This window comes from Borostomias antarcticus, assembly GCF_949987555.1.
Source record: "Borostomias antarcticus genome assembly, chromosome: 15".
Lineage (NCBI taxonomy): Eukaryota > Metazoa > Chordata > Actinopteri > Stomiiformes > Stomiidae > Borostomias > Borostomias antarcticus.
In genome coordinates, this window is record NC_140248.1 from 7,045,865 (window position 1) to 7,069,025 (window position 23,161).

General features: G+C 47.0%; 3 protein-coding genes across 3 annotated transcripts; 1 reads left to right on the plus strand and 2 right to left on the minus strand.

The window, feature by feature from the left end:
- Positions 1–604: 604 nt before the first annotated feature.
- Positions 605–2,199, plus strand: apoa1a (apolipoprotein A-Ia). Its single transcript, XM_084450579.1, has 4 exons — positions 605–622; positions 794–845; positions 990–1,134; positions 1,338–2,199. The coding sequence occupies exons 2-4, from the start codon at positions 803–805 to the stop codon at positions 1,936–1,938; spliced, it is 789 nt and encodes a 262-aa protein (XP_084306705.1). The 5' UTR covers positions 605–622; positions 794–802; the 3' UTR covers positions 1,939–2,199.
- A 467-nt stretch (positions 2,200–2,666) lies between these two features.
- rnf214 (ring finger protein 214) lies at positions 2,667–10,416 on the minus strand. The gene is made up of 15 exons (XM_084450578.1): positions 10,173–10,416; positions 9,901–10,057; positions 9,757–9,816; positions 9,467–9,607; positions 9,175–9,308; positions 8,440–8,508; positions 8,129–8,225; positions 7,898–7,986; positions 7,704–7,791; positions 7,143–7,238; positions 6,598–6,926; positions 5,931–6,048; positions 5,694–5,843; positions 3,569–3,670; positions 2,667–3,060 (listed from the first exon to the last, which is right to left on the minus strand). Exons 1-15 carry the CDS (start codon positions 10,217–10,219, stop codon positions 2,998–3,000), a joined length of 1,740 nt encoding a protein of 579 aa, XP_084306704.1. The 5' UTR covers positions 10,220–10,416; the 3' UTR covers positions 2,667–2,997.
- Positions 10,417–13,030: 2,614 nt separating this feature from the next.
- On the minus strand, positions 13,031–20,982 carry tagln2 (transgelin 2). The gene is made up of 5 exons (XM_084450552.1): positions 20,850–20,982; positions 15,981–16,168; positions 15,725–15,896; positions 13,876–13,978; positions 13,031–13,660 (listed from the first exon to the last, which is right to left on the minus strand). Exons 2-5 carry the CDS (start codon positions 16,158–16,160, stop codon positions 13,516–13,518), a joined length of 600 nt encoding a protein of 199 aa, XP_084306678.1. The 5' UTR covers positions 16,161–16,168; positions 20,850–20,982; the 3' UTR covers positions 13,031–13,515.
- Between the last annotated feature and the right edge of the window lie 2,179 nt (positions 20,983–23,161).

Genomic DNA, 23,161 nt, shown 5'->3' on the forward strand with positions numbered 1-23,161 from the left:
TTTACTATACTATTCATCGTCTATCAGTCTAACAGTATCATCCTCATCTACTTATCCCATCTGATCATGGATGACTATGTCTGTGTTCATGATGTAGACAGTGCAATTAAATAATGTTCAAGTATACAGTTGTGCATAGTGTACAGTAACTGTACCTATGTGTACAGTGTGCATCTAATTATCAAAATTGTTGGATGTGCAGCCTCCAAATACCCCAAACACCAAAATAAGTACATATATCGATCCTTTACCATCATGTATGCTCATACAGTATATACAGTATATTTGTCCAACATGCTCCAGAAATCTGGGGGCAGAGGACTTTGCCATGGATGGTTGATAACCTTATTGTACTGTACTGTTCTGTACAGTACTGTATGTATGGTGGCAACATCAGATAAGCTAATGCACGTGTTTGTATGTTAGTGGTAGTTTGCTCATTGTACTGTACTTTCTAGAGACCTCCTCCCCTTCCCTCTCTGACCCTTAAACTCCATTCTTCAGGTGGGTGATGATAGGCTGAGGTCCACCTGTCAGACCCACCCACCCACACACAGGCCTATAAAAGCGGTCCAGTCCTGTGCCTCTGCCTCAATCTTACAGAGGAGCACCCCCCCCCCAGGTAAGACAGAATCCTCATTAGAGAGCGGAGAGGGAGCTACTGAGTAAACGGAGGAGGTGATGGACAACAGTTAAAGACAGAAGAATAGAGAGAGTGGGATAACAAAGCTGAAATCCACAAGACGTTGAACATTTCGCATTAACGATCCTTGGCTTCTCTTTCTCTCCTCAGAGATTCATCATGAAGTTTGTGGCTGTTGCACTGACCGTCTTATTGGCCGTAGGTCAGTACCGTGTGTGTGCTCCGAACCGTGTGTGTGCTCCGTACCGTGTGTGTCAGTGTCGCACGGCTGTGTGTGACACACGTCGTGGTGAGGCCTACACCTCCTAACGCCCGGGTCTCTCCTGTATTCTTGGTCCCCGTGCAGCTGCCCAGGCCACGGACGTCCAGAGCGATGCTCCCTCCCAGATGGAGCACTTCAGGGCTGCATCCATGGTGTACCTCACCCAGGTGAAGGAGTCGGCCATGAAGACCCTGGAGCACCTGGACGGAACCGATTACAGCGAGTACAAGTAAGACGAACGGCATCGCTGGTTAAGCCCACGCAAGTACGGAGCGTCTGTAGATCAGGATTGCTCTTTTCCGCTACATCTGCCGATAGACTTTCTTCGAACTCTTCCGCTCATTGTGAGAGTGGTCGCGGTCCTCCACTGGTCTTTGCTCTCCGTTTCTTATTCTTATTTCTGATTCTTTCTCTCCTCCCCTCCGTCCTCAGGGTCAAGCTGTCCGATAGCCTGGACCAGCTGTACAACTACGCCCAGACCGCCTCCCAGTCCCTCACCCCCTACGGCGACGCCTTCACCACCCAGTTCCTGGAAGCCACCAAGGAGGTGCGTGAGAAGGTGGTGGCCGACGTGGAGGAGCTGCGCACCCAGCTGGAGCCCAAGCGCGAGGAGCTGCACCAGGTGCTGCAGAAGCACGTGGAGGACTACCGCGCCAAGCTGGAGCCCATCTTCCAGCAGTACGCCACCAAGAACAAGGCGGAGATGGAGGCCCTGAGGGCCAAGCTGCAGCCCGTGCTCGACGAGATGCGCACCAAGGTGGAGGCCAACGTGGAGGAGACCAAGTCCAAGATCATGCCCATCGTGGAAGTGGTCCGCACCAAGATGACCGAGCGCCTCGAGGAGCTGAGGACCATGGCCGCTCCCTACGCCGAGGAGTACAAGGAGCAGCTGACCAAGGCCTTCGGCAAGGTGAAGGAGGAGGTGGCCCCCCACGCCAAGGACCTGCAGGGCAAGCTGGAGCCCTACGCAGAGTACGTGAGGAACTTGGGCACGACCTTCTACGAGAACATCGTCCAGGCCTTCCAGAGTTAAACTCCTCTAGCCTGCGCTGGAAACCTCCCACACAAACTCCACTGTAAGACAACGCAAACTGACCGCCACTGTGCACAAGCACATTGCAACTGCTGCCTGGGACACACTGGACTCCATTTAGTGGCCATTTACATGGAAACACACCCCTCCACCTGAACCTGTGTGATAACATCCCCCACCTAGCCTGTGTCAACTCTGTGGTAGAAAATTGCTTGAACATATTGCTATTTGAATTCTCTATTGTAGAGATGACATAGTCAATAAAACTCAAAAGGTCTCCAAAATACTGCTGTGATGTTCTTTTCTCCAAAAAATATTCTCAATGAGATTTGATGAGAACTTCTTACTTCTCTTACTCAAAGAACAAAATATACAGAAAAGAAATCTTTAATTTCTCAATGCTCAATAAATTACATCTATGTAAGGTATTCGTCAACAAACGTCAAGTGAAAAATAATATATTTTCCAAAAACAATTGAACAGATCAAGGGATAAAGGGACAAGCGGTAAAGAACCAACATGTAACTACCCACTTAAAGAATCTCTGCAAATACAGTACCTACAGTAACTGGCTGACTGATCGTCAGTTCCACATCCCTTTAGTAGGAGTACAGGTACCTTTGGCATTAGAACTTGATGTAAACATGAAAGAAAAAAAAAACCTGAACAAAATTTCTACAAAATATCACGATTGTTACAAAAAGAATTGGAACTTTATTTTACTTTGGTCAAAACAAGACATATCAAGAAAGTAAGAGTCAAATGAATCTTAGGTATTGTGCAGTACAAGACATGTCACCACTATCACCTCTCTCTCTCTCGTCACTGAAGTCTATTTTGTCATCTGTTCGGTAGTTCGGATTCGTTTGTCATCTCTTACATCATCTTGTAAAGGACGGGCTGTGTTGGTGTGGCCAGACACGAAAATAACACCATTCATTCCTTCATACATCACCGTTTCAACAATTGGATAGCCTTTCAAGATTGAACAATATCAATGAATTGAGCCTTATTGGTGGTGTGAAAGGACATGATGTACTGTTCTCTTCATATCACATTTCACTTTGCTGGACAGAAGGGGCAGGAGTTGTTCTTGCTGGATGTCAGCCATACACTGATGCACTAAAACACACAGAAGAGAGGGAGGAATAACAATCAGCTTTAGGAATGATATCACTTCTTGTTCATTATTATGTGATGATTCTTGATTCTTGTTCTTATTCTGCACGTCTGTCTTTTATGCTGCTGTATTGCCTGAAGCGATTATGAAAGTCTTAAATTATCACTGACTACTTCACTACACGGTTTTCTCTTCAACAAAAAGAGACTGTAGCTACTGGGTATAGGATACCCGTCTCCATCTCTGACGTCAGTTGCAGTGTGAGGTCAGCGTGTGAATGGAGTTGCAGTGTGAAGTCAGCGTGTGAATGGAGTTGCAGTGTGAGGTCAGCGTGAGAATGGAGTTGCAGTGTGAAACAGCGTGTGAATGGAGTTGCAGTGTGAAGTCAGCGTGTGAATGGAGTCGCAGTGTGAAGTCAGCGTGTGAATGGAGTCGCAGTGTGAAGTCAGCGTGTGAATGGAGTTGCAGTGGTAAGTCAGCGTGTGAATGGAGCCTCGGTGTGGGTCTCACCTCTTTGTGCACGGTGTGTGTGCAGCTCATGGGGTGCTGGGTGTCGGCCTCCACCACATTCTGGCACATCAGACACAGCTTACGATTACTGGGAGCCGTTGGCTGGAGGGAAGGAGGGAGAGGGAGAGAGAGGGAGAGGGAGAGAGAGAGAGAGAGAGAGGGAAGAGAGAGAGAGAGAGAGAGGGAGGGAGAGAGAGAGAGGGAGGGAGAGATGGAGGGAGGGAGGGGGAGAGAGAGAGGGAGGTGACAGAGAGAGAGGGAGAGAGGAGAGAGAGAGAGAGAAAGAGAGGGAGGGAGGGAGGGAGAGAGAGAGAGAGAGGGAGGGAGAGAGGGAGGGACGGAGGGAGGGGGAGAGAGAGAGGGAGGTGACAGAGAGAGAGGGAGGGAGGAGAGAGAGAGAGAGAGTGGTAGCAGTACAGATTAGACAGGACAAATGAAAGACAAAGGGATTCATGCATTCAAAACAAGGAGGACTGTGCACTGTATTTGATTACGGGTCGGGACCATAGTCGGATCGATCAGCTGCCTAATAATACATCTTGTATATATTTATAACTATGCATTCATCAGGAACTCTCTCTACAGTAGGGCTTGGTATTGACAAGGATCTCACGATACGTACCACCAGGGTAGGAATTTCGTGATCGTGATTGATTGATTGATTATATTTTATTGTCCCCGTAGGGAAACTTGTCGTGGGCACAGCACCACATTGCTTTATAAGTATCTTAGGGGCAAGGCCATTTGGCCTTCAGTGTCACAGTTTTTTAGGGCCCAATGGCCATTGAGTAAAATAAGAGGATTTGGAGCCAACGAATACATGATTGTGATCCCTTTAACTGAATGGTCTACTGAATTTTTACCACCCAAATAAGATACAACTGTTCTCTATGCCTAATAAATAAGAAACATGAATGACATGAAAAACATAAATAGCCTACTTTATTCACCTTTTGTACCAAATGATGCCTCCATAATGTTGTCATAAGTCATGCAATCTTGAATCATATGGAGCCGAACAAGCATTATGCTCCTTCACTGGAAATGCTAAGTAGCACTATAGTATAGCCAAGCAACCGCCTGGCAATCATCCATGCACTTAGCAGCACAATCCGTTTCAGTTGATGTAGTCTCTTTAGTCATGGCATTATTCTAGAAAGGCAATATAGTGCAACGCCTATAAATAGCCAGTGTAATCTGATTCTATCTGGCTATGCTAGCTAGCTAACTAGCAAGTTAGTAGGGCTGTCAACTTACACAGGTATTAAAAACGGAAGGTTTGATTCAGTTAAGCACTCAATAAGTCAGCTGTCTACCTAGCACTAACCATGCTGGCTGTCAGTAATGTAACATTAGCTGACTTTAGCTAGCTAACTGAAGCTGTGCCTGTGGTCTGTGGAGTTAGCACTACCTAGCTAGCCATCACATTAGCCATCTCCCAGCACAAAGAGAGACTTTCTCTGCTCTGGAAATTATTTTGTAGAAAAAGAATAGTTGGGCAATGGCTAGATAGCTAAGGCATTTTGAACCGTGTCATAATTTATTAGCCATGGCCGTTGTGTAATTCCCACCCAGCGAACAAGGAAAGATGCATGGGTCATGATATGATTCTATCACGGTCCATTGTGATATGATACGATATAATACATATTGCGGTACATTGCGATACTCTACATAATTTACAGAATATTCTAAAATGCAGCTGAAAATACAACTCCAACCCCCACTCCCTGGAGGTGATCCTGAGGGTGGAGGGAATGTGACATTTTAAATCCATTTAAAACATGAAAAATGTATTAATTATTTAATTCTATACTTCATTTTATATATCTATTCCGTCTTGTTCTGTATATTTTCCTTGTGCTAAATAAATAAATAATGTATCGCTACTGTACTGCCGAAAATCGATACAGTATCGCAGAAAAAATATTGCAGTGTATTTCTGTATTGATTTTATTGCACAGTCCTAATCTACTGATCCTGCATTATACTTCTTTACCGTCATTATCTTGCATTGTTATTACATTGTTACAATGAGGTTGAGGAGCCAGAACCCATGAATTTTACTCCCATGTACATGTATTAAGGACATTATAAAGAATCTGAATCTGAAGACTGCTTGTACCTGTGGCGGCCTCGTGTGGAAGACCTGAGCTACTGCAGACCTCTGCTGGGTTGGCATGGGCCTCTGGATGGGGCCCGGGGGTCGCTGGATTGGGGCTGGCGGGCCAGGAAAGCCCCTGGCTGCAGTAGGAGGCCTTATGGGTCCTGGGGCCTGCGGACGTTAGGTTCGGGCTCAAAGTGGGAGTGTGTAAGCCATGGTGTATGGATGTGGACACGCCTCCTTGTGAGACCACCTTACCGCTCTCTCGTTCTGTGCCAGTCTTTGAGCCACCTGCTGTGTGACCTCATCCATGGACATGCCAGCCATGGTGCCCCGAGACGTCTTGATCTGCTGCAGCACAGACATGAGCTGGGCCCTGCGGAGGAGGAACAGAGAGAGGAGAGGGGGGGGAGAGAGAGAAGAGGGGGGGTAGAAAGAGAGAGAGAGGTTACATAGTATATAGTCTCAACGCCAGACGCATGAGAGTTCTTTCGCTGATACGCTACGTAAGCTACGCTAACTACGTTACTGCATGCTGCAGATCTCTCTATGGGTCTGGGACCCTTCATGCTAAAAATCTGGTGCTCAAATCCTGGCAATTCATTGGTTTCACAGGAATCCCTGCGACACCAATCAGTAACGACTTTCGCGATCAGGTGTTCCCACCCATAGATATGCCCCGCCCATCTAACCTGAGCTAGCGTCTCTCATTTGCTGCTACGACCTGTCACTCTTTCAATTTTGAACCGTCGATACGCTCCCAGATTACCAACTTGGGCGGCGAAGTGGCACAGACTCTATTATGTACAGTAGCAAGCAGAGCGCAGCGATTCAACGTAATATTTGAGTCTGGAGAGAGACTACATAGCATACTATGTCATTTGTGCTTGTGACCTCTTACCAGCTGAGCATCCTGGGAGCTCACCTGGTGCACTTTGGAAACCGGGCCCCCAGCTTCTCCAGCAGCTTGTCCAGTTTGCCGGCAGGCTGGGCGGAGTTACCGAGGGGTAGTGGCTGGGGTGGCAGCTGAGAGGAGGGGGGCGGAGCCCCGGGGAGGGGGGACTGGGAGGGGGCGGGGGGAGTGGGGGAGGGTGCAGGGGGCGGCGTCGACCTGGGGGAGGCGGTGAAGGACTGCTGGTGTGGGGGGGCGAACGGCATTCCCATAGTGCTGGGGGGCCCCATCTGAAAATGCTGGAAAGGGGGGCGATGTGCAGACAACATCATCTGGTTCATCGGGTTCATCATCAGCTCCACCTGGGACGGGAGACATAGAAATGCTTTGCTAGACTGTCAAGATCAGTTTTGCATTGGCGCGCGCACACACACACACATGCGCACACACACACGCACGCACACACGCGCACACACACACACCCACACACGCACACACATGCGCACACACATGCGCACACACATGCGCACACACACCCACACACGCACACTCGCACACACACACACACACACCCTTACCGTGGGAATCTGGGGTAAGGGTGGCAGGATGAGCTTGGGAAGACTCTCTAACTGGTGGCCGTGTTGCAGCAGCTGAAGATGCTCCGTGAACTGGTTCTGAGAGAATGAAGCAGAGAAGGAGACGGGATTGTGGTGTTTTGGGGGAGGTGGTTAAATCGACATTTTACTTTTTACTTTTAACTTTAATCTGTCATCAACGTCAGCTGGTGACATCAATCAAGATGGCTGCTCTGCGCACCAACAATAAGTGAAAGCTGTAATAAGACTGTTTATTAGCACTTCTGTCTTATTTGTGTCTCATTAAATCAGTCGTACACACAGTACTGTCCAAAGTCTATCAGTGGACAATGTTGCTACAAAGTATGTGCAAAATAGCAGTTCGTTGTTATCGACCGGAATTGCTAACAATGGCTAACAACGGCTAACTTGGCTAGAAGTACAAAGAGTCCTCACCTGTAGGCTGCCCTGACTGAGTCCTCACCTGCAGGCTGCCCTGTAGGCTGACCTGACCGAGTCCTCACCTGTAGGCTGCCCTGTAGGCTGACCTGACTGAGTCCTCACCTGCAGGCTGACCTGACTGCTGCGCACCAGGGCCTCGTTCCTCTCCCACTCCATCCTCTTGTGCTGCTGCTGCTGGGAGGGGTCCATCCTGCACTCAGAGAGAGGGACGACCCAATTACCGCAAGAACCTCTGAACAAACAAACAAACAAACAAACAAGCCGATATAAGGCTCGGGACGGGCGTGGCGTGGTACCGTATCGTGTTGAGGTAGCGCTCCGCCTCCTTCAGCCACTCGTCCACCTGCGTCATGACCGCTTCTCTCTGCGTCTCCACGGCAGCCGTCTGTTGAACGGACAAACGGAAGCTCAGACTAGACCGCATCTCGCCACGGCCTGAGCGCACGTCTCAGTGGCCAAGCCTATCGGGACACGGACTCAAGACCGGTGGACGAATCAGAGGAGGAGAGCCCGAGCGACTGACTGACCTCGTCCCTCAGGGCGGCACGGGCGGCTTCCTCCGCCTCCTTCTGTAGGGGCTCCATCTCCGCGTTGAGCTCCGCCAGCTCCTGCTCCCACGTCTGCCTGGGGGGTCACAGAGAGGGGAGGGGGTCACAGAGAGGGGAGGGGGTCACAGAGAGGGGAGGTCAGGATTATAGCATGACTCAGGTGTTGGGTGGATCACTGTGTTGCTGTGCTGTGTCAAGGGGGTACACCGCACTATGTAGGATACATGACGTGAAGAATGAGAGTGTGTAGGACTCCGTTAAGTGTGTGTGTGTGTTTTCTGGATTCTTACTTCTCCTGGCTCTGCTCCTCAATAAGCAGCGTCAGTTTCCTCTCGGTCTCCTCCAATTCCTGGGACAATCTGAACACACACACACACACACACACACACACACACACACACACACACACACACACAGACACAGACAAGAGACAAGAGAGAGAGACATGTTTAGAATTGTTCCGTAAAGGAAGCCATCATCTACTGCCAATCGCATGTACACCACACTCAAACTAATTCTGATCACATGGAGAATACAAGGCTCATCTCCTCCTCCATACCTGCTTTTCTCCTCCTCCATACATGCTCCTCTCCTCCTTCAGCTGTCTCCCATACCTGCTCCTCTCCTCCTCCATCCTGCTCCTTTCCTCCTCCACCCTGCTCCTCTCCTCCTCCATACCTGCTCCTTCTCCTCCTCCATACCTGCTCCTCTGCTCCTTCAGCTGTCTCCCATACATGCTCCTCTCCTCCTTCTGCTTTCTTCCATACCTGCTCCTCTCCTCCTCCATCCTATTCCTCTCCTCCTCCATCCTATTCCTCTCCTCCATACCTGCTCCTCTCCTCCTCCATCCTGCTCCTCTCCTCCTCCATACCTGCTCTCCTCCTCCTCCATACCTGCTCCCCTCCTCCTCCATACCTGCTCCTCTCCTCCTCCATACCTGCTCCTCTCCTCCTCCATACCTGCTCCTTTCCTCCTCCATACCTGCTCCTCTCCTCCTCCATACCTGCTCCCCTCCTCCTCCATACCTGCTCCTCTCCTCCTCCATCCTGCTCTTCTCTGCGCTTAGCTCCTGCTTCTTGACGGCAAAGTTCTTACGGATCGTCTTACAGCAGTTCAGTTGCAGCTTCACGCGCAGGGACTCCATTTTGTCCAGAAGAGCCTGAAATACATGATCATTTGTGGTTTACAAGCCTACTGGTGCACAGCATTGAAACACTGTCTGGATTCTGCACATGCTCAGAGTCCATGGCGTGCAGCCCTACAGTATTAACCTATAACTGCTATAGATGGGGAGTGGGTGCTTGTGTCTCTTCTGACCTGCTGCTGGCGTTTGGCCTCTTCCTTCTTCTGCTCAAGGCCGTCTACATGCTTGCAGTGCGCAGCCTGCTCCTTCTTCTGCTGCGTCATCAACTCCTCATACTGCTTTGCCAGGAACGAACTACAATCCTCCACTGCTTGCTAACAGGCCAGAGTTAGGAGGGTAAAAAGTGTAAATGAGTTAGGAACTGTGCAACTTTAGCACGCATCACCCCGTGAATCATGAGGACATACCATCAGTGATTCCATCATGAGGACATACCATCAGTGATTCCATCATGAGGACATACCATCAGTGATTCCCAATCCTGTTCTGTGTTGACTTCTTTATCTGCAGTCCACTCGTCTGTCTGCAAGGAACCCAAGAGTGGTTTGCTGTCACATATGTGCGTGTCCAGTCTGATTTACCGGTGGGAAGTACAGACTGTTAGTACCTGGGCGCCCTGCTCCTCCTGTGTCCGACTCTCCATGGTTGGGTGAGCCACGGTGAGTCCATCACCTCCGGCCAACGGATCTATCACAGCCCCTGGGCTGGGCTCAGAGGACCAGCTGTCTGCTGCCCACATCCTCTCATGGTCCATAGAGCCTTCCCTGCGGACCACAATCGTCTAAGTTTTAGCTACCTAACGTTAGTTACGGAATTGCTTCCTGCAAAACTAAACAGCAACTTTATAGCTAATGGGTGTGGGTATTTCACATCACTTACTGTAATAATTCTTCATCGACCGTCGATCCCCAATCGATATCGTCCATTTCTAGGGTTAGTTAGCAGGATAGCTGGCTCGCTAACGGTCGCTAGCTGGATAAGCACTCAATATTGAAACTCAAAGTATGGTCAACTACGGGGCGACATAGCAAGTTAGAAAGCAAAAGCTAAACTTACAGAAGTGCCATATCATATCCGTTTGATTGCTTTTAAACACTGCTTTCCGCCAACATTTGCTGCTCACGCTTGCCTCACGTTTGTTGACAGGAACTTCCGTCGTTCAAGCAGATCATTGCTGCCCCCTGTTGATCATTGATGGTTGGTGCAGGCGGAGTAGATGCCTGTGCTGCTGCTGCACACCATTTCAGACAGGCCTACCCTCACATGTGCCCTGGTTTCATTGTTGATAAAGGCCTACCCTCACATGTGCCCCTGGTTTCATTGTTGATAAAGGCCTACCCTCACATGTGCCCTGGTTTCATTGTTGATAAAGGCCTACCCTCACATGTGCCCCTGGTTTCATTGTGGATATAGGCCTACCCTCACATGTGCCCCTGGTTTCATTGTGGATATAGGCCTACCCTCACATGTGCCCCTGGTTTCATTGTTGATATAGGCCTACCTAATCCAGACCTGTCACTGAAACGTGAACGTGGGCACAGCCTGGGTAAGGAATACTTTTCCAGGGCTCCCATCTCAGCGTTCGATTGTAAGGAATTGTAGAGAATACTTTACTTGCAGAGGAAAATATGAAGGAAGAGCTGAATAGGTGAGAAAAAGGAGAGGGGGAAGGGTGGAATAATTATGTGGTTCTCAGTTCCCTAGTATTAACCAGGCCAGGTCCAGCCTGGCTTATGTGCGTGGCTGGCTTGTTCCTGTTCAGGACTGGTAGGACGGAAGCTAGTCATGCCACTGAAATAGCTGTGAATTGAAATGACATGAAATAATGTCTGATAAATTAAGATAGGTCTTGTCGCCTGGACACATCAGTTCCAATGCTTCCAATGCTAATCCAGCACACTAAGAGCGGGATAGCCAGTTAGCTCATCAGCTCACAACAACTAGCAGCAGCTTCCATAACATTAATGGTAGCGGTCAGTGGCTTAAGCAGATACACTGATGATTCCTGTAACGTTAGCTGTTTTGCTGCAATTGGTTCAACTGTTGTTTCTGGACAAAGGTAAGGGATAAAAAGGTTGGAGTGAAAGGATGAACATGTGGAGGTTTGGGGTATAGTCCCATAAAGTCATCCCCACCGGAACCCTGGTCTCCTGGGTGGGAGTCCAATGCTCTCACCACTACTCTACTTGTGCAGTGGAGATCGGAGGGTTGATTTTGGTCTCCTTGATTTTGGTGTGCTGGGACTACTGCCTCTTGTGGTGCCAACAGAGAAATGCAGGCCAACATTGTCCTGAGTAATGGAGTAAGGGAGGGAGGGAGGGAGTGATAACCAGACAAATGCTACACACACAAAAAGGACATCATGGTCTTTACTTATGACTTTTTTCTTCTTCTTTTTTTAATAATAATTGAGGAAACTAGGGACGGCTTCTACACCATAAGATAGAAATGCGAAAAGACTTGAGATTGCTTACAGCTGTTTGCTATTTCCCTTGTGGCAATCCATATCCAGTAATGTAAGATGCTATTTAGGGTGTGTGATATGCTTATCGCAGACTTTGACTGGGCTACAGCTCCCAACACCACACCCAGCTCCCTCCCACTCCCTCAGATACAGACCCCATAATTTCCTGCCGCCCATACATCTTCTGTATAATCTGGTCCAACTTTACAGGGCCACCCAGTCCATTCACACGGAGAACCACAAAGAGAACCACTTTAATCCAACAACCCCTTCAGTAAGGAGTGAGTTGATAGGTGACTTGGTAGGACTGATGACCTGTAGTCTGAGTCTGTATTCCTCTTACTTAGTGTGTGTGTGTGTGTGTGTATGTGTGTGTGTGTGTTTGTGTATGTGTGTGTGTGTGTGTGAGCACGTGCACGACTGCATGCCTTTTCTAAGAAACACAGTGAGAAGTCCTGCAGTTGTGTTTAGGAAACATTCTTTGAATCATTCAAGATATGCCCGATAGAGAGAAAGTTATCCTTCTTAATCTCCACATCTGATATTGTAATCTCTGTATCTGGCATTAAATCTGGATCCACAGTAATTCATCTTTTTTATCCATCAGAGCTTTTTTTTCCCTCTACTGAGCCCCTCCTCTGGCCCCTTTCCCCTGTACCGTATATCCTCTTTCTTCTCCTCCCTCCTCCATGCCTCACCCCACCTAACCCTCCCTCTCTTTCTCCATCTCTCCTCCACTCCGATTTCCTCCTTGTCCCGAGACTGTTTCTCTGAAATCTCATGCTGAACAGTTTAGTCGGCACTCAAGCTGAACATAATATAAACAAAACGTTGGCAGGAGAGCGGGGTGACAGGCCGGCCCCCTCTTCCTCTCGGCCCCCCTCTCCCTTCCCCTGTCAGTTAGGAAATCAGTCTGGCGCTGGCAGCCAGTCCTCTGTCCTGTCAAAAGAGACTTATTTTCAACGGTTACAGAATCCAGCAGAGGAACATTTCTCATCCTCTCTCTACAGTCTCCTCCCTCCCTCCCTCCCTCCCACGACTGATTTTCTGTTTCACAGTTAAAGTCTTTCCTTATCTCACCCCCATATCTCCAGAAACACCAACGTGCCCCGTTCTATTAGAATGACCACCAGGCCTCAGTATGGTCAGAGAGCCATTCATTACCTCAAAGCCTGATCTTGCGATATCAGCTGGTGCAGTCGGTCAAGAGCATATCTGGTTTAAACTGAGCTTTATTTAAAATCAGTTATCATCAATATACAATGTACAAAAATACTGAGCTTTGGAAACATATTCCACAAGTTATCGATTGAGAATAAGGAGATGACTGCATCTTACTGTACTATTTCCAGTATGAAGATTGCAAACCGTAGTAAAAATATTCTAAAAACGTATGACACTTATTCCAACAAATAAGGAGTGCAGTATTCAAAGTAGTATCTAAATTAGATGTATATTTCATATGTATTCTATGTTTCTTGGTTCAACCTTGTCTTGTCACACCTACAGTTACAAAGCTCAAGGTTTTGCCGACTCAGGTCATTATGTTTGTGTGTGTTTGGAATGTGCGAGTGTGTTGTGGTCTGTGCAGTGTGTATTTCGTCTTTCGTCCATGTTTTCTTCCAGTTTGGTCTTGATAACGTTCTGGAGCATCTCTCCCGATTGTTCAAGTTAACCGACAGTTCATCCATCTTCTGCGATTGGCTGAGAGAGAGGACAGGAAGGAGGAGTGTAGGTTTGAGCTGAGATGGGCGTGGCTCAGTTCAGGATCTGCCGTTGCTGACCGTAGCCAGTCATGCCGGCCTGAGATGCCCCCTTGTTTGTGCCCATCTGCAGGCCAATGACATTCTTGCCCCCGCTCAGCTGCTCCTCAGAGAAATCCCGCCTGTTCTCCTGTGACTTCCTGCACACACACACACACACACACACACACACACACACACACACACACACACACACACACACACACACACACACACACACACACACACACACACACACACACACACACACACACACACACACACACACAATCAATCAATCCAGAGATCAGTTATGTGCCATAGCACCTATGCTATGCATACCACTGTTACCATAGACACGAGAGCTCTGACTCACTTATGGAACCAGTTGGGGTCACCGCGGTAGTGGCCGTCGTCCTTGGTGATGGCCAGACTCCCCAGAGCCATCAGGGTCCTCTGGACAGCGGCCAGGTCTTTCCCTGCAGATGCAACAGACAGATCAGGGCTGAGTTTCCCAGGGGCTAGATCAGATCAGGGATGAGTTTCCCAGGGGCTAGATCAGATCAGGGATGAGTTTCCCAGAGGCTAGATCAGATCAGGGATGAGTTTCCCAGAGGCTAGATCAGATCAGGGCTGAGTTTCCCAGGGGCTAGATCAGATCAGGGATGAGTTTCCCAGGGGCTAGATCAGATCAGGGCTGAGTTTCCCAGGGGCTAGATCAGATCAGGGATGAGTTTCCCAGGGGCTAGATCAGATCAGGGATGAGTTTCCCAGGGGCTAGATCAGATCAGGGATGAGTTTCCCAGGGGCTAGATCAGATCAGGGATGAGTTTCCCAGGGGCTAGATCAGATCAGGGCTGAGTTTCCGGCGCACACACCCAGATATGTTGTTAATGAAATTAGCAGTCTCACCAATGTGTTCCCCCCAATTTGTTCTTTTCCGTGTTCCTATTTGATTGAATCTTCCTATTTGATCGATCTTCTCTGTTCATTGTTTTACAACCTCTGTGAAACTTATTTCTAATCTGTTTCCATTGAAATCAGTCTGTTTAGAAACACCCTTTGCTCTGTGACATCACCTCCATTTACCCTTTGTCCCTGAGTGCATGTGACTTCCTCTACCATGCTATAAATTGTCCCGCGATGTTTCAGTCCGACCATTCTGATGAGGGAAACACTTCCCGTTTCAGAATCCGATTTGCAAATCATCATATTAGAATAAAACTATTGTCTTTGTTTGAAACCAGCTTGAATCGACCACTCGCATGTTCTTTTGATTCTCTAACTTAACCAAGTTAGATTTTCATCCATAATGTCCATGTGACCCGTACGTTTCGGCATGCCCAGGGAGGGAATCGAATGCGGGCCTCCTGTGGGACAGACACGGTTTTAACCAGCTACGGTGATGACGATCATCGGCGCGGGTGGACGACGGTATTTATACCGGGGGAGTGAGTTTAACCACCAACTTGCTACCTACTCGGCTACGCTCACCCATCTAAACTCGCTCCGCATCCACCGGGCATCCGGGTCACGGCATCAGTGTAACGTGTCTTGGCGTGCCTGGGAGTCGAACCGCGGTCTCCCGCGGAACAGACGCCGTTCGAACCAGCTATGCCGGTGAAAAGCTAGCTCGTCATCGGCGCAGGTGGATGGTATTCATCCTGGGGGAGTGAGTTTCACCAACGACTCGTTGCCTACTCAGGACTCACTCTGTTTAAACCACGGTGAAAATTCCCAACGATTAGTATTACAGTTTCAAAATAAATTATCATTAAAACCATGTTCGATTACCGTGCTTTGAATGACCACGGTAAATAGGCTACCATAGACATACAGTCCGACGTCATTCCCAGTTTCGACTTCAGAGGAAATGATACGTTTACGCATCCACATCCAAAAATGCCAAATACCTCACTGCAGCCCTTCCATATTACATAGCAAAGGACATGATGCCCTTTCAACCACTGAGAGGCCTGGCTTTCCCTATGTTATTTGTGTTTTTTAAATAAAAGTTTTTGAAAGTATTCCAGACTGTCTATCATTACTTATTGAACATTTTCAGCATATTAAAAAATAAAATACTGTGATAATACCGATAACCGCTGGAATTTTGGTCACTATAATTGTGGTATGAAATGTTCACACCGTTCCACCCCTACTCTGTTACATCCACAGCGCTCGGTCAGAGGCTCGGGGAATGGGACAGGGGCTGAGATACGTACCCTCCCAGAGGTCGACGGTCTGGAACATGTCGGTCTTGGTGACGCCGTACTTCTCAGCGGCGTTGAGGAACTGGGAAATCTGCTCCATCTGCTTGAAGGCCATGCCCGAGGGCTGCAGCTTCTTGATGGGCTTGCCGTCGCCGTACAGACTGTTGATGAGTGCGCTCAGGACCTGGAAAGAGAAGGAGACCGTCGCCATCTGCACGGACGCACCAGCCCACACCCGGGTCACTTAATCAGGCGAACGGACACTCACACATCCATCCTTGAGCCAGTTCTGGAAGCCGGTCTTGCCTGCGTCTGGCTGGCCCACTCCAGAGCCACACTGGGCCATGATCCACTCAGACAGCCTCTCCTCCAGCTCGGGGTCGTACTTCTTGTCGATCTTGCTCTGCACCTCGCGGCTCAGCCCGTAGGACGGTCCTTTGTTTGCCATGGCTGGTGCTAAAGGGAGGGAGATGTGGGCTCAGCGCATGTTCCATGTGTCACGGTGAACCAGCAACCCGAATGTGTGACTTTTAAAGGAATCCTATGAACGTTGTGACTGTGTGCTTATGTGTAGCAATGTCACTCTTTGTTCCTCTCTGCTATCATCCAACAGGTACACACTATCATCCAACAGGCACACACTATCATCCAACAGGTACACACTATCATCCAACAGGTACACACTTAATATGGTAGGTGGAACAGCACTCCCACTCAGGTCCATTGCCAGCCCACACCCAGAAAACTGGCCTGGATTCAACACAAACAGGCCTGTAATCAGAGTCTCCTGATCTGTGTGTGTGTGTATGTGTGTGTGTGTGTGTGTGTGTTTGCTGGCATGCATATTGATTAATTTGTAGGCGTTTTTGGGCGTCATACCCATGTGACTTCCGTCTCATAATATTGATGACCTTCGGCCTTTCATTAGTTTCAAACTACACAGTGAACCAGTGTCCCCCACACTGGGTGCATCGTCATCATCTACGTAGGCTACAGTTGTTGAATTAAAGTAGTTGTCATCTCGTTGATCTAGCGGCCAAGAGTCAAACTGGTTGTAAACTACGAGCCCTTTGAGGGACTGAAGCCCATATGGAGCGACGTGGACATCATCCTGCCCACTTGAGAGGTTGTTTTTTTTACAGTGAGTGACCATTTGCAGCTGAATGAAAGGATTCAGTGTAGAACAATAGATAACTTCTGACCATTCTGTTACATTCATCCGGCTCTATCAAACCATGATTGCACTGTAAAGAAAATATGAAGGTTAGACAAAAAGCATACAATTATTTTCAATGGATTCCTTGAGTGTTGTGGTCATTGAGTGCTGTACATCCCATGTTATGTCAGTGTTTCAGCTCACTCTGTCTCCCTCTGCTGTTCCTATAGTGTTACTGCCGCCATATACTGAATGCATTCAGTGTGTGTGTTCATGTTTACCCACCACAAGAGCTACTAAACACCTCAAGCTCTGAACTCTGTGGATTTAGAAAGTAGACGGCTTCCTGAGTAGAGCAGACTATATACTTTTACTGAGACAACACGCATAGAAAGCAACATGGACTTGGCAATGGGAAAATGAACTGTGGCGAGTGTTCCTCTGGTGTTGGGCTCTGGAACGTGTGCCGCATGCACACACTAGCATACCGGGGTCATACATGGGTCATACCGGGGTCATACATGGGTCAATCTAGATCCCCCCCATATATGAGTCAATCTAAATCCCCCCATATATGGATCAATCTAAATCCCCCCCATATATGAGTCAATCTAAATCCCCCCCATATATGGATCAATCTAAATCCCCCCCATATATGGATCAATCTAAATCCCCCCCATATATGGATCAATCTAAATCCACCTCATATATGGATCAATCTAAATCCCCCCCATATATGGATCAATCTAAATCCCCCCCATATATGAGTCAATCTAAATCCCCCCCATATATGGATCAATCTAAATCCCCCCCATATATGGATCAATCTAAATCCCCCCCATATATGAGTCAATCTAAATCCCCCCCATATATGGATCAATCTAAATCCCCCCCATATATGGATCAATCTAAATCCCCCCCATATATGGATCAATCTAAATCCACCTCATATATGGATCAATCTAAATCCCCCCCATATATGGATCAATCTAAATCCCCCCCATATATGAGTCAATCTAAATCCCCCCCATATATGGATCAATCTAAATCCCCCCCATATATGAGTCAATCTAAATCCCCCCCATATATGGATCAATCTAAATCCCCCCCATATATGGATCAATCTAAATCCCCCCCATATATGGATCAGTCTAAATTCCCCATATATGGGTCAATCTAGAGTACCTGCATACAGGGTCCCATCTAAAGCCCCCCATACAGAGGTCAATCGTCGTCCCCTTTAGCGTTGCCAAATGAGGAACAATATGTTCAAGCCTTTGAGCTGCAAGAGAAGACAAAAGTCCCCAAATGGAATCAGTGTGATAACTGCTTTGAGGGTCAAAAGGTTTCGGTAGCCACACCCAGCACTCCCTCTACATCCTGTTTGTTCATTCGTGTGTAATTTCCTTCCTCTCCTGCAGAGGTATGAGGCTCATGCTCCTCTAATGCAGCTGACCCCAGAAGTCATTATGAGTACCCTCATAAAAAAGCCAAGGACACTGCCAAATCCTTTCCTGCCCTTTGTGAGCGACACTAGAATTTACTTTTAGTAATCAGTAATTATGCCCTGTATTATGTACAGTATGTGGCTGTATGTTTACTTTACAGCTAAGTGTTTTTTTTATATCCATGTTGTGTAGAAAAGGAGAGGGAAGTTTATAAGGCCACTGGATGTGTTTGGAGAAGGGGTGGAGGCACTGCATGTGTGTTTGTAGTCTACGCAGCAGACATGCAAACTGCAGGAAGGCAAGTGTTTTACAATGTGATAACATGCAGGTACACGTTTCTTCTTAAAAGCTCTTGAATGTGAAGTTAGGAGAGATCTCAGACAAGCTATGCTATCGTGTCAACTTCCTGGTTCACTGGAAATTCAGAGTGCATGATCTCTGGCTGTAGCAAACATGCACACACGGATGTAAACATGAACACACACACACTGCAAACATACAGTATCACACTGTCTCAAACGGATTTTAACACCCTTCTCCGGAAAGACTGAGGTGTTGCATGAGGTATTGCATACATTGAACACAGCACAAGCACAACAGAGCAGTTATTGTGTGTGTGTGTGTGTATGTGTGTGTGCGCCCGCGTGCATGTACAGTGTATGAGTGTATATGTATATGAGTGTGTGTTCATTGTAAGTGTGAGAATATAGCACTTCACCTCAGCTTATTAACTGGTTGTTATACTGGCATCCTCAGATTCATGTCCGAGTGTCTCGTGTGCTCGATGCTAGCGTGTCACGTTGATGTCACAGCTGGGCAGTGTTTATAATGCGGAGTGAGTCTCTTCAACTCGGCTACATCTACAGGAGGGACGTGCTGTTCTATCTGGTCAAGTTAAGCAACTGCCAGAGACAGAATGTAACACCAGCCTTCGTAAATAGCATCATAAATTCTCAAATGTGTTCTGACCGATTTCAAATGGCTGTTTCTCAATCTGAGGATCTGCCTTTGAGCAGTCTTGGCATGCCACATGATTCCTCAGCTCAGTATTGAAACACATCATTGGTGGGATCAGGCCTTATCTTAGTATGAAGGGTTGTGATTGGTTAATGAGGACAACAGGTAGGGGTAAGAGGGATTAGTTAGAGAAATAGATTTTTGCCCTAACCTAAGAGTCAAAACAGGCGATGCAGACTAACTAGACACATGCCATGCCTACTCTTTGCAATCATAAACCGTCTAGATGAGATTCAGAACCATTACTTGTCTGAATGTGCCCTAAACAACATTTATACATCTGTTTACGGCACTTTTCTCAGGAAAGACAAAGAGGAAGGGGAGCGGCGTGGAGGAATAACCTGTTATTGTGTATTTGCATGATGGGGAGGAGCTGAGACGTGTTCTATCCTGACAGCCCGGGCTGTTCTCAGAGGCAGGCCTGCTGCTACACGCTCGGCCTTGATCCCTCTGTCTCACTCTGCCAATACAGGGGTCAACATTTAGCCGTCAGTCACTCTCATTACGGCCTGTTCGCCGCCATAGCGTGACTCCTCGCTCACAGGTGCAGGTCCAGCCAGAGACATGCTGCGCAGCACACAGCAACACACTAAAGGGTCCAACGCTGGTTAACTGCTGACTACAAGCGATTTTCATTTCATTGTTTATGTAACTTAAGGAACTCTGCCCTAGGTGATGTCATGGCTTTGTGAAAACACCCACTGTGGTGTAAGCTGTTATCTTGAGCCATGAACATACCATGTAGTTCACTCAATCCCTCAAGTATACACAGTTACACTCCCCCAGCAGACGACTGGTGCCAGGGTATGTGTGTTGATTAGAAGGGGCTATTTCACAACACTGACCATATGTTGACATGCCCTCCTTTTCACACATTTATCCAGGGTAGTTTTCCGTATAGCATTCCAATCAATCTGTCTCACTTCATTGGGCGGAGAGCTGAAAGTTAAATGTGATAAGAACCATCTGATAAAGCTGGATCCGATAGAGCACAGGATCTGGTATCCACTCGCTGGCCTCAGGTAGGAGGAACAGAGAATTCAGAGCTAAGACTGGGGAAAGCCCCTCTGCGTATTTGTGGGTTTATATAATTTTATGGGATGAAGAAATTAGATGTCATATATCCCATGTAGCCTACTGTATATTGACTGTGTATTGTATTTGTGTGTGTGTGTGTGTGTGTGCGCGCATGTGTGTGTTTTTGTTAGCGAACAATATAGAAAGAGAGAGTAAGGTGTAATATAGTCTACTGGCCAAATAAAAGAGAACACGTCAAATCGTTGGTATCGGGTTCTCCATTGTGTCTGCATTCCGTCTCTCTCTCCTATGCACGTAAGCACACACGGGACTTCCCTAAACTAAAAGACAATTAAACCGTAAAAAACCCCACACAAAATAAACCACAAAACACCAGTTTAACAATCTTTGATGAACCAGGAAACTGAAAACTGTGAACTAGGGCGCAAGTCACCATGAGGTGCACCATTGCACAAAGCAGGCAAACATTTTTACTTACAGAGTTTTCTTGAGAGCTGTAGATGTTGAGAAGAGCGCTGCTTTAGAGTGTGTTTGTCTTTGCGACAGGGTATTAAGTCCGCTCTCGGGAGGAACCGGCTGGAAAAGACGCTCGTCGAAATGACTTCACCACAGTCAAGATTACGAGAGAGAGAGAGAGAGAGAGAGCAGGAGAAAAAAAAGGGTAGGGAGGAACCACAACCCTATAAGGAAACGTCCTTTTTTCTTTTTTCTTACGTGGGCTGCGAGTCCTTTTATTTCATTCTCTGAACCAGTCTTTTCTTTCTCTCTTTCCCCCCTCTAAGTGTACCTCCTTATTTGGGGGCAGGACAGACTGGGCATGCTGCCAAACGCCTTGGTTGGTCAGTTAAAGGAATTCTCCAAATATTTCCCTCTACCAATCTGAAGGGGGCTATAGACTGGGCTTTTTGGGGGGTGGCATAATTAGAGAGGGCAGAAGCACTGGTAGAAGGAAAATGACTTATTGCCTGTGTATATTGGTTATTTGTGGGCGGGAAAAAGACAGAAATCTTAAGCAGTCATGGAATGCCTTTTCCGGTCATCAGAGGGAAGAATGAGAGATGTTTTTCAATGTCAGTGTCGACGCTAAAAATGTTCTGTGATGTGTTTATGTTTTATTGATGTTTGTTTTACTCTTTAATAAACTCACAAATCACATTCACTTCACTCACCAATACCCATCCCCACAGTACTCACTCACTCACATCACTCAGATACGCCCTCTGGAGGGGAGTGTCAGAGGTCGCTGGGGTTAAAGTCGCACAGAAACCTAATACATGACAGAAACGGACGTTTGAGATCTCTAACTTCCGTAGTTTGACGTATTTCCGACGCAAACCAGCTATGAGAGTGGGACATAATGTTTAGAGGAATTTGATTGGAACATTGACAAGTGGACGGGTTTTAAGAGCTTTAGACAGATTCGATAGAAGGATAGCGTTGATTGACGGGTGGATGTCGTGAGATTATTGGCCTAAAATCTAAGGTAGCCTACCTGTTGTCGTAATTGCACGTGACCTACCGTTTTCCAGGAAGTAAGAAATTATATACTTTGATATAAGATTACAACAAAAGTAGAATTTTGTAATACATCGTTGAATAGGTGAACACTATGACCAATTATGAGAACCAAAATAGGACAGGATGCTTTCTTCATTTCTGTGCGACTTTAAACATTCACATCATAGATGACATGTGATGACGTGTATCTCTGATGACGTAGGCAACGTGTCATGAGCTGTGTTCGGAATCGCTCCCTCGTTCCCTCACTCCCTATTCCCTATATAGGGTTCACCATGTAGTGAACTACCTAGGGAATGGAGAAAATGTAGGGTACATGCGCTGTTCCCTGCAAATCAAGGTGAATTGTGGGTAATAAATAGTGGACTATATAGGGAACGAAAATTCCGTGGAGAATTCGGACACTACAAACAAAATGGCTGACGCCCTATATAGTGCACTATATAGTGAATAGGGAGCGATTCCGAACACAGCTAAGGTGTCAAGGCCTGTGGGTCATTCAAACCTTTTAAGTCGCTCCAACATGAAGGTCTCGTAGGTCACTCAAACATGAAGGTCTTGCGCAATGTCCTCACATTTACCTGGCAGCTGGTCTATTATCAGATTTCATCATGTGCATTGTCGTGGATGTCTAACTCTAAATTTATAAAGATGGAAATAAAATCATGATATCCACCCCACAATGATGAATAGCCTACTACCTCAGATTTTTCCCCCACTTTACTTAAAGCATGCAATGACCACTTAGTGACTTATAACCAGCTTGTAATGTATATCTGCCGATACCACAGGAATTTGAATTACTTTAGGCTACTTAAAGCACACAATGACCACTTTGATCTCGAGCTATTAATAAAAGCCTTATTTTAAAAAAGCCTTACAAAAAAAGTTGACTTGATGACGTTGAAGCTACGTGTGCGGAGGCAAATTGCAGTCATGTCACATCTCTTGTTGTTCAAATTAGCAACTTTTTCCTCTTGCTACTTTATACAGTAGATGACCAGTGTGACAGTTTTGTACTGAAGTTTAGCTGAGTTATCACGTGTGGGCTGATTTCATCATTGTTGGTGCAGATCTTGTTGAGCTGGTCAAGTAGCTTTTTAAAAGTAGCTCACAAGCCAAAAAAGCGTGGGCACCCCTGCTGTCACTTATAACCTATAATCACATTATAAGGAATTAGAAGTGATAACAGTATGCATTATAAAATAATTATAATGTATTACAACTATGAAAATTATAATACACTATGATCCTTGAGGAAAAAAGATCCGT